Here is an 11,087-nt window from a genome sequence, read left to right on the forward strand (position 1 = left end):
AGCAAGATTTATAATTAAGTCCCTTGTTCGCCTTCTGCTTTACCCACCCCTTGCACAACTTCATCACTGAGGAATTCCTAAAATCCCCCTCTGGAAAGGTGTTCACCCTGCCCTGCACCTCCATCCTCCGAGAAACCCTGTCCCCTTTGCTACAGCCTAGATCAATTTGATTAATTTGATTTAACAGGACCTCATCTGTTGGCAAACTTTTGTGGTGGTTTTAGGGAAACTGTTTGGTTTGAGGGGTTTTTTTGGGGGGGAGGGGGATTTTTTTATTGGATGGTTAGTTGTTTTGGAGTTTTTTTGTTTTTATATATATACATATATATATATATATATACACACATACATACACACACAGGAAGGTGCATGAAGAGTTATTTACAAAAGAGGAACGCACAGTTCGAATTGGGTGCTGGGAACTGGGTGCTGGGCTCATTCCCGTCTCTGGAAAGTGACCCAGCTGCGCTGGGAGCAGGGATGGGAACTGGGATGTTGGGATGATGGAGCGGGAGCGGCCGCCCTGCCCCGGCTCCGCAGAGAGGGGCTGCTCGGAGGAGCGAGGGGGACTCTCAGCCCACCAAAAATGGGGTTTCATCCATAACCACGCTGCCTCCCCCAAAACCTGCCCTGCCAAACGCCCCTGGTGAAGGGGCCACGCGTGGCCGCCTGTCCCCCCGTGTCCCCCCGGTCCCCGCAGCCCCTGTGTCCCCACCGCTCCAGGCAGCGCCGGGGACGGGACGGTCTCCGCACCACATATATCCAGCCTTTTAAAACCATCAACAGACAATCCTCTGGAGGAGAAATCCGCAATTAGAGCAAACCTCAAAGAGGAGGGAGGAGAGGAAGGCTCTGAGTGATGGAGCCGGTCCCATCCCGCGGGCGCTGCCACGGGCGCTCCGAGGGACCCGTGTGCTTTCCTGCAGAGTTCAGGGAACTTTGCTAACACAGACTTTTTATCTCTTGATGAGCCTTTTAATATAAAATAATCTCTTTTTTTTCCCCCTCCCACAACGAAGCGGTCGGACATTAAAAAGATAGCGAGTGCATTTTAAAGATGTTTCCACTTTATAAATCAACTCTCTTGGCAACAACATGATTTCTATTTCAATGCTGAGCTTGCTGTGTTCTCCTAATATCTCTTACAGATCAGTCCTAAGAGGGAGTAATAATCCCCCAAAGTAATTCTCAGCCCTAAATTCTCGATAATTTATAGTTGGCTCGTTCTGTGGAGCTCTACAAAGAATGAAACAAATGACTCCCCTTCCCCCCCCACTAAGTTATCAATATTTGCCTTGTTTATACAAAAAAGCTATTTTACACCATTGCCATGGAATTAACGCTTCCGCTGAGCTGTACATTTCCTCTCCATTGAGTGAACTTGTCATTAAAGTCACTCTTTTTTTTGTTGTTGTTGTTTGAAATTTAAAAAATCAGACTTCCATTTCTTTTCGTTTGTGCCCCTCGAGGTCAGACAGACCGACATTTAAGTGATTTCAACTAACGGCATTCAGGGGCATCTCTGTGCCTGCTGGGAGGGGGATTAGAGTCCTAATTAGTGCCCGCAATTAGCCGCTTTCCCTCTTTCCACCCCACCCCCCCCAACGGTACATGCAAGTGCACACAAATCTCCATTAACCATCGTTTTTTTAATTGGGTCAGGAGGAGGTTTATTATTGCGACTCTCTGTTTAAATAGCTCGGGTGAAATAAAATCTGCATGAAGTAATAATTTTCCTGCCCTGCCCTCAGCACGGACACGCGTGGCCAGCCTGGCACCGCTACGAACCGAGAGACTCGGGCCACCACGGGATTTGTGTTGTTCGATTTTTCGGCCGTCCTCGTGCTAATTATTTCGTGTATTTTTGCTGGAAAGCTCAGCCCGGGGCCGGGTGGGACAGAGCCGGGTCCTGGCACCGCTGCGTGGGCTGGGCTGCCTGTGCCTCGCTGCTAAAAACCTGCTAAAAACCCCGATAAAAGCGATTGCTCTGTATTTTGCCACCATTCGCAGTTGAACCCAAAGAAAAGAAATGAAGCCGTTCTTTTGTTTAGTCTTATTCATCAGTATTTCAGCCACTTCTTTCACTGGTTTTGGTTTTGTTTTTTAAACTATTTATACTAAAAAAAAATTAAAATTCTGTTAGCTCGATGGCACTGCGCTGATTTTCACACGTGGAGAATTTGGCTCGGATAACTGAAAAAACCCAAAGTTTTGTGTGTCTTGGGGTTCTACCCCCCATCCCACCCTCACGAAAGGTGAATACGTGTGCACTGCCAGCTCCACCGGACAAGGAATGTGGGACTGAGCCCTATACATATGGAGCTGCTTAAACAATCCACGTTAAGACTCACAGAGAGATAACACGCACGTTTGGGATGCTTAGGGTCCAGAATTTGGTAAAGGTATTACATGTCCCGCACAGACACAGTCAGATACTATAAATTAAGGGGGAAATATTTGAGGTCTTGATCCCCTCGTCTTAGCTGACTTAGGGAGCAGACCTATCCAAATGGAGCCGGTTCTTCCCATCAGCAGACGCTACAGAACAAGTTCTAAGATTTTATGCAGCAAAATATAGAGTGATAAGGACAGAGTTACCTGCACGATCGCTTCATAAACAGCCAACTAGCAAATAAATTGAAGATTCCCGAGACATACACCCCCTCTCCAGGGGGACTAATGGGAATATCTTGCTTATTAAAATAAAACTTCCCTGCGCTGACCAGCTGCTGCACAGAGAAGTGCTGCCGGGATGAAGGAAAGGAGAAGGAAAGCACTCATCGACCCCAAAAATCCAAAGCCGAGGGTTGGGTTCTGGGTCTCACAGCGTGAGCAGCAAACAGGGCAGAAAAAAAAATATGCACACACATACACACTCCACGAGCCCCCTGCACGAAGGATCGGGGACCACAGAGGAACAAAACCTGCAGAGATATTATTTGCGGGATTTTCTTCCCTCTGCTCTCCCCGCACTATTTGGGTGCCTGGCTGCAAATCTCCCCAGCACGGCACAAAACCCGCGGTCGCAGGGTACGGCACAAAACCCGCGGTCTCAGGGCACGGCACAACCACACGGCTAAAATGTGTCAGAACGACGTTTTAACACCTAAATGTTCCTTTCCCGGCAGCAGCGACGCGAGCCCCCTCCCGCAGAAGCCAAGGGCAAATGCTTCGGTGCCCACAGTGGGACTTGGATAATTTTCTTGGGAACCGTCTGGCTCCCAGGATGGCGAAGGTCTGAGGTTTAATTCTCACGCTTAAATTCACCGACTTTAATTCTGCCACTTCCCACCAGAGCACCTCGGGTGGGACGGGACCCTGAGCAGATGGAGGGTTGGGTTCTCTCAGGAAGCAAAGCCCCTGTGAGACTCTCAGCTTCCTCCCAGGCCTGGATGTGCACACTGAGGGGTCTCTGATTTGGTAAAAATTACAGTTTGTTTCCAAGGAAAGACAGAATTATTTTTTTTTAACCTAAAAGTGGTACCAGTTTCTCTTTCAGTTTTGTGGTTAAAAGAACAGCCTAAGCCTTCGCATTGCTAAAAATTCAGTGCAAAGTATCCCAGCAGAGGTCTTGGGGCACAGAAAAGGGGAGGGGGGTTTGCTTTGTGGGGGGAAAAAAAGAAATACTACTACTAATAACAAAAAAAAAATAAAAATCCACAATCACGCTAATATCCTGATTACAAATAATTAGAAAATTTGAAATGGCCAAAGAGAATCGGGACTAAATCTGCCAAATGACTCCACAGCTCTTTTCTTGCATCCACCAGTCCCATTTGCCACACTCAAACACATGCACAGTTTACACAGAGAAAAAAAATTATCTTGCTGAAATCTACAATCAAAATAATGAATTTTTAAAATTCCTCTCATTGCAGCAGCTCTGCAAAACCCAGTCTCGGCACACAGGGATATTTCATAGGGATCAGAAGCAATACATGTTCACAGGGAATTTTCACTAACCTGCCTGCTTTGGTTATTATCATTTCGGTGCCAGCTTCATGAAATTTCTTCCATAGCTCCTTCTCATGGAGATAGACTTTGATATTTTCTATTGTCTGTAAAAAATAAAGACAATGAGAACAGCGAGAAATGACGGAGAAAACCTGGAAGAAGGGCTGGGAAGGGCCGTGGAAGGGCCAGGGATGGGGACTGCACACCCAGGGCCACACTGCAGCCGAGGCTCGGGGCAAAGCCACCAGCCTGTGAAGGAGGAGGATGGAGTCCCAAAAATTCTTCTGCCCTTTGCCAAAAATAAGAGAAACAAACTGAGGCCGGTTTAATTGCAGACTTTCACATCCAGGCGGGACACTGCGGCCAAATGGAATTTTTTCTCTCTCCCTCTTTTATCTTTTTTTTTTTTTTTCCTAGGAATTTCCATGCCCCGTTGAGGCAAACTCGCCCTAAGGCTCCCAAAAAAGGGGGCCAGGAGCGGGGACACTCGTGGGACAAGGGATCAGTGCCCAGGGCCGCGCTTTGTGCAGGGGCGCGTTCCTGTCCGCGGGATGCGGGGACATCGCGGAGGGGGCGAAGGCAGAGAAGCCGCACCGCGCCGAGAGGCCGTGGGCAGACCCGGTGTTTTATTTAGGGGTGGAAAAAACCCCGAAATGATCCCTCCGAAGGATCGGATCGTGCTCGGGAGGAGCGGCGGCGGCTCCTCCACCCGGCGGGCCCCGACGGCCGCGGCTCTCGGACTTGCCCTTCCAGACCTGCGGGCATGGGGTGGCCTGCTTTGGACGGGGAAAATAAAAAGTAATGGGGGGGGGGGGAGAAAAAGAAAAGAAAAGTGAAGAAAAATGCGCTTTCCTCGCAATCTCTCCCCGTGTCGTTGCCGAGGGAGATGCGCGGTGGCAGGCCGGGCTCCGGCCAGGCTGAGGGTGAGGGGCGCAGCCGACGGGCCGGGCAGGACGGTGCGTACCTGCTCGGGGTCGGGGAGCTGCGGGCTGTTGAGCGGCGTGGTGCTCCCCCCGGCTACGCCGAGGACGGGGGAGCCGGCGGAGGAGTCCGCATGGCCGGGCGCGGGGGCTGTTGGAAACCCTTCCTCGGTTTCAGACAGGCTTTTCTCCTGGAGCATTTCCTTGGGGGAGAGAGAAGGGCATCGTTAGCTCGCGGCACCGGGGGCCGCGTTCAGCCCCTGCCCCCCGCCCAGACACCTGCGAGGTCTGGCCCTCCCGGCCCGTGGTCCCTCCTCGGGGTTGTGGTGGCACTGCCCGACACTGGGACGTGGCACCCCCGGCCCCGGGGGAAGCCGCTGTGCCCAGGAGAGCCGGGCCCCGCGGGGGAGCCGCCCACGCGTGGCTGCGCTCCCGCTTGAGGCCCAGGGAGCTCATCTCTGATGTGGCCGCAGCCCCCCAGTCCCGACCCTTTCTCCTGTCCCCTCTGGTACCCGTCGGGGAGGGCAGCCCAGCCCGACCGGTCCCTTTGCCCCGTCCCCTCGGGGCTGCGGGGGCTTGGTGGCCGAAGCGCTGCGGCGGAGCCGGGCGGTGTAAACAGGCGGAGTGCTGGGCTCCGAGATAAAAGGGCCCCTCTTAAACTTGGACGGAGACTGGGAAAAGCCAATAAAGATAAGGCCTGACAGCTCCGCCGGGGCTGCCGCGCATCAACCCCGACTTTTACAGCGCAGAGGGACCCGCTGCCTGTCCCGCTTGACAGACGGACGGATGGACGGACATCGGCGGCGCGGAGGGGGAGTAGTCCTGAGGAGGCTGCGGGGTCCCGGCTCCGGGGACCGAAACCGGCGCTTCCCAAGGACCTACGGCCCCCGAGGGACCCCTCCAGTCCCCGGGCCCCAGCCTCGGTCCCTGCACCGCCCGCCGAGGCCGAGCCGCTCTTCGGGGCAGTAGTCGTACAGGGGGAGAGCGGGGCTCGGACCCCCAACTCCAGCCCCAGCAGAGCTCCAGTGAGAGCGGGACTGGGACCCTTGAACCCCAGCAGAGCTCCAGTGAGAGCAGGGCTAGGAGTTCCAGCTCCAGTCCCAGCAGAATTCCAGGGAGAGTTCCCTGCGAGGGAGCCGGACAGCCGGCCCGGCTGTGTGAGGGTGGACACACGTACCCCGGTGTCCAGCCGCAGTCCCCGGAGCAGGGAGCGCCCCGAGCGCTCCGCCGGTCCCCCCGCCCGGCTCCGGGGGTCAGGACGGGGCGGCCCCGGCCCGGCCGAGCCGAGGATGTTCCCGGTGCCCATCGCACCGAGGAGCCGGTGACCGGCGAGCACAGGTGGGAGGTGTCCGTGGCGAGCCCCGAGGGCCCGGCTCCTGCCCTGGTCGGCGAGCTCGGTGCTCCCGGGATGGAGCAGGTTGGCCGGCGGGGAGCAGCGGGACAGGCTGGCGGTGGTGTCCCGACACAGGCCGGGGCTCGGCGGGCTGCGGGGAGTCCCGCACCCTTGGACTCCCCTCTCCCTCCCGTCCTTCCCCCCGCACCCCAGGAACTCACACGGCCGGCCGAGGGGCAGAAGGCACAGCGGGGGGCTCCGGGCTTGGCTCGGGGGCGGCTGCGGCATGAAGAGCATCCGCGGGGCGCTCAGGCCGGGCGCGGCTCCGCGGCCCCCGATGGCAGCGGCGTGCGGGGCATCCCCCGCTGCGCGGATTCACTTTCCCTTGATCTCGGCGGAAAATGTTCCATAAAGATCCAGTTTGGGGCCTTTCGACTCCCTCCCTCTTTGTCTCCCCCCCCTCCCTTTTCCCTTCCCCTCCTGTTGCTGACGTTGCCGCTGTCAATCACGTCCCCACAGACCGGCTCTGGCCCGCTCCGCCCGGCCCGGCCCGCTCTGCCCGGCCCAGCCCCACTCCCGCCCGACGGTCCGCACCGGGGGGCACCGGTGGGGGCAGCGGCCGCCCGGCCCCAGCGCACCGGCCCCGACCGCGGCCTTCCCCGGCCTGCCCCGGCGCTGAGCCGGGCCTGGAGGCGAGCGGAGCCGCTTGCTGCTTCGAGGGGAGCCCGGGGAGGGGGCACATCCACAGCACCACCGCCCCCTAACAGCCCTGAGGGTCCTGGCGCTCCCCACCGCCCGCCGAGGAGCCGGGCCGGGGCTGCAGGGGGACAGGCGGGCACAGGCCGCGCTGGAAGCGCACCTGGCTCGGCGGGAGCAGGGACAGCCCGGGAGAGGTGGTGGGAAAGAGCCGGGATCAGGCCTGGGCAGGGGTCCCCCCTCGGGAGGGGTCCGCGTTCCTTTCCCCCGACCCTGCGGCACGGCAGCCGAGCTGTCCGAGTCCACCGGCCTGGGGCCTGCCTCCGGCCACGGGTCTCCCTGGGAGCCCAGGGACGAGGGCAGGGCTCTCCGTCCTCCCCTTGTCGTGACAGAGAGCCCCGAGCTTTGCCCCAAGGCGGGCAGGATCTCTGCGGCCACAACAAAGCTGTGGCCAGGCCGGGTCGGCGAGGCCGCCCCGAGGGGAGAGGAGAGCTCGGCCCCGCACACCAGCCTGCTGGAGCCCCCGCACCCTACCCCCGCCTGCTCGGGGCTCCACCGCCACGCCAAAACCCCAAATCAGGGGGAGAACCCCCTCGAGTGCTGTCGCGACTTAAAGGGGCCACTTTGCTGTCGCTATTACCAAGACACAAATACATCTCCACAGCCCTGCTGTCGGGGCTCCCAGCCCTGTGCTGAGCCGACTCGCACATCCGAAACGCGCCCGGGCTCCCGCGCTACCACCTGTACCTCTGCCTATCGCGACAGCTCCACTGCCGCTCACAGCACTATATCGCGACAGCACCGCCAGGCTCTGTTCTGCACCGCGCCCCCCGAACGCCTGCGCACCCCCTCGGCCCCGCTCCGCGCCCACGGGAGCCCTTACCCGAGCCGAGGGTCCCGGGCGGGTGCCGAGGCTCCGCTCGCTCCCGCAGCCCCGGGCTCACAGGGACCCCGCCATGGGGCTGGACGGGCCAAGGGTCTTATCGGGGTTTTCTTGAAAGTGAATTTAAACCCAAACTCACTCCCACCGTCACGTGGTGCCGAAATTGGGAACAGGAGTAGAATAAAAAGTAAAGTGGGGTCAACCTCGTAATGAACCTTTTCCCCACTCCTACCAAAAAAAAAAAAAAAAAAAAAAGGAAAGGAGAAGGAAAAAAAAAGGACCCAGTCGGGCCAAGGGACGCGAGGTTGGGAGCGGCGAGCGGCTCCCGCAGGAGCAGGAGGGACGGGGCAGGTAAGACCGGGCCGGGCCCCGACGGGGGACCCGCCACCGTCCTGCCCTCGCACAGGAGATACAGGGGCTGAGAAGGGCCCAGGGGTGAGGAGCCGTCCCGGCGAGGGGCAGCGAGAGACCCAGTTCGGTCTGGGGCTCCCAGGAGCGCTGCTCCTGCCACTGACCTGCCCCGCTCGGCTCCGTGCGCGGCCGCGCTGGTTCCGCGCTCGCAGCTGCCTCTGAGGCACGGGCCGGGCCCCAACCCCGCTGCCGCGGAGGGGCCGCTCCTCGCTTGCACCTCTCCGGCCCCCCCGGTTCCCACCAGCGGGCCGGGCTCCGTGGCAAGGTGAATTTTGGTGTTACTGGTGCCGGGGGCTCCGCTTTGTTTGGGTGAGTCTCCCTGCAGCCCTTCCTCCCGCAGCTGCCCAAGGACAACGGGAATCTCGGCCGTTGCCTGCGCTTCCCTCCCTTAAACGCCGTTTTTTTTCCCCCTTGAACGAAAAAGTGTGGAAGTGGCGATCGCAGACGTGGGGGATTTTATTACAGCAAACCCGAAGGCTCCCCCGCCTCCCTGTAGCCCCGGCCTTCCCCGTCGGTGCGTACGGGGGTGCTGGGGCGGTGGGGTCGGGCCCACTCCTGGGTCCAGCCGCGCTCGGCTCACCGTGCCCTGAGCCCGGACAGCCCCCGCCCGCAGCGGGCTCGGGGCCGGTTCCCTCATCCCCCGGCCGGTGCCGAGGGGTGAAGCGTCCCCGCCGCACGGAGCCTCCGGCCAGGGCAGCGCCGTGCGCTTCGCGGGGGCTCCCGCAATTCACGGCGAGGCGAAACCAGCCCGACTGTCATCACCCGGCAGATAAACGGCCGGATCCCCGACGGCAGGGTGGCTCCTATTCACGGCTCATCAACGCCGAGCCAAGGGAGCAGGGGGAGGATAAGCCCCGCTTTCAGGGACCAGCGCTCCAAACCACTCATCACTGTCACCGAGCTCGCTCATGCCTTGGCCCTAAACACCGGCGATTAATAAAAGTTTACTGTCGCTTTTCTCCAATCGTTACACTCAGCGCGCGGGCCGGGAAAACCCGAGTGGGATCCGCTCCGCGGGATGCTCCAGCGCTCTTCCAGCCGCGGCGGCCGCCGCCGCCCCCTTTCACTGGCTCCTCTTCCCCCAGAAAAACATGATTCTCTTCCCCCCTAGAAAAGCTGCCAACCACGACGGAGACAAGGGGAGAAGCGAGTCCCGAGCCCGCACCCGACGATATCCCGCGGCCGAGCGGCTCCGAGCCCTGTGCGAGGCGAGGGGAAAGTCAGGACCGAGCCTCGGCCGAATGGGTTGGCATAGATTTACTGGCTTGAGAGGAAACTCACCGGTTTACACTGCTGAGAAGGGTTTGAATGGATGAGGACTGAGAAAAAGTTGCCGAATTTGGCCAGTAACAAGGCTGGAAGAATGGAAGGCTAATACTGAGTTATGCGTGGACTCGGGAGGAATTACACAGCATCAGAGTCGGGCTTCTAAAGAGCGACAGTGCCAAATTTCTAATAACTGTGTAATATGCTTATTTATACCATACAAGGACTTACAAACCTCATTGTGCATAGCAGCTGGGTCATATTTCCTTACCCTTCCATTCCTCAGGCTCTTTTGCCAAGAGACTGGCACCAAACACTTCTAGGCTGGAAGGAAAACACAAAATTTAATCGCAAAGAAACGATGACAAGGAAGCGTGGGTAAGATACGGGCTGACGTGCAGCCTTTTAATCTCAAGCATCTGCCTAAAATAGATGCTCTAAGGGGGTATTGGAAATATGCACGGTTTGAAATGCAAGCGATTCTCAGCTTTTAAATCGTTCAGTCGAATTATCCACGTGTATTTCCCTGACCTGGACACGTTTGTAGGCTCTAAGGCTTTGTTTTAAACCGTTAAGTAAATATTTTAACGAATGTTTTAAGACGTTGTAAACTAATGTGCTGCTCAGTCTCCCACCAAGGTCCTCTGAAACTGGGTAAATCAAACGAACAACCATATTTCGATTCGTTTTTAAATATTTGGGGGATATTTGTTAATTTTACCCCAGCGTACCAAGTATACTTACCCCCAGAATTTCAAGCAAAGACACATGAGATACACCCCGGCAATGTTAAACGTGTAGCAAAAATAATTAAAGTATGAACGAATATTCATGCATCTAGATATTTTTAAAAAGCCTAAGTATTTCACAAACAAAAGCGAACAATTGTGGGGTTGGTTTAACTTCTAAAACTAACGCTACTTTGGTCTTAATGTTCTGGATTTTTATTTTTGAATATGCTCTCTTACTATTTTTTTCAAAGTAGTATCTAAAAAACTAACATTTCAGATCTATTGCCTTTTTTTTTTTTTTTTTTTTTTTTAAATGGAAGAGACTTTACCATGAGCTTGGCAACGGTCTTTGTAAGAATGAATAGTCCAAAGATCACTGCCCTGGTGAATGTCAGACTGAGATAGTCCCCAATGGTATTTTCCAGCCAAAGTTCTGATTTAACTTCAATATATATATTAAAAAAAAAAAAAAATTAAAAAAAATTGCTGCATCTACTTTGCAATTGCTTTTTAGGTTTTTTTTAATGAGAAGAGCCCTAAAGCTGCAACATGCTGGAGGATGGAGCAGTCAAATGGAGCCAGGCTGGAATGGGAACGATGGTTTGAAAAACAAAAGCAGAACAAAGCCCAGCGCTGGGAGCACTGTGATTTCTCCACAGCCTGGCTGCAAATGCCACAGTGGCCACAGCTCTGCTTCCTGCACCCACCAAAATGGGGTGGGGGCTGAACAGGCCCTGCCATTGCCACGGGATGGGGTCCGAGCAGGCCCTGCCAGCGCCGTCCCACCACTTAGGGCAGGTCCATGGCTCTGGTCACACAATCCCCCAGTGGGACGTGCCGCGCTCCCCGGCACCACCGAGGCCTGGAGGACAGCCTGGGACACAGGGAACTCA

At 56.6% G+C, this 11,087-nt stretch overlaps 1 protein-coding gene across 1 annotated transcript in view; it reads right to left on the reverse strand.

The window, feature by feature from the left end:
- Positions 1–9,710, reverse strand: part of TBX4 (T-box 4) — a 35,639-nt gene extending 25,929 nt beyond the window's left edge. Inside the window, exons 1-3 of the mRNA XM_027660378.1 lie at positions 9,699–9,710; positions 4,919–5,077; positions 3,964–4,058 (exon numbers count right to left, since the gene is read on the reverse strand). Of these exons, the coding sequence (XP_027516179.1) occupies positions 3,964–4,058; positions 4,919–5,077; positions 9,699–9,710 (266 nt within the window). The remainder of the gene's footprint in view (positions 1–3,963; positions 4,059–4,918; positions 5,078–9,698) is intronic.
- Between the last annotated feature and the right edge of the window lie 1,377 nt (positions 9,711–11,087).

Source organism: Corapipo altera, unplaced genomic scaffold (assembly GCF_003945725.1).
Source record: "Corapipo altera isolate COAL_440 unplaced genomic scaffold, ASM394572v1 271, whole genome shotgun sequence".
NCBI classification, from domain to species: domain Eukaryota; kingdom Metazoa; phylum Chordata; class Aves; order Passeriformes; family Pipridae; genus Corapipo; species Corapipo altera.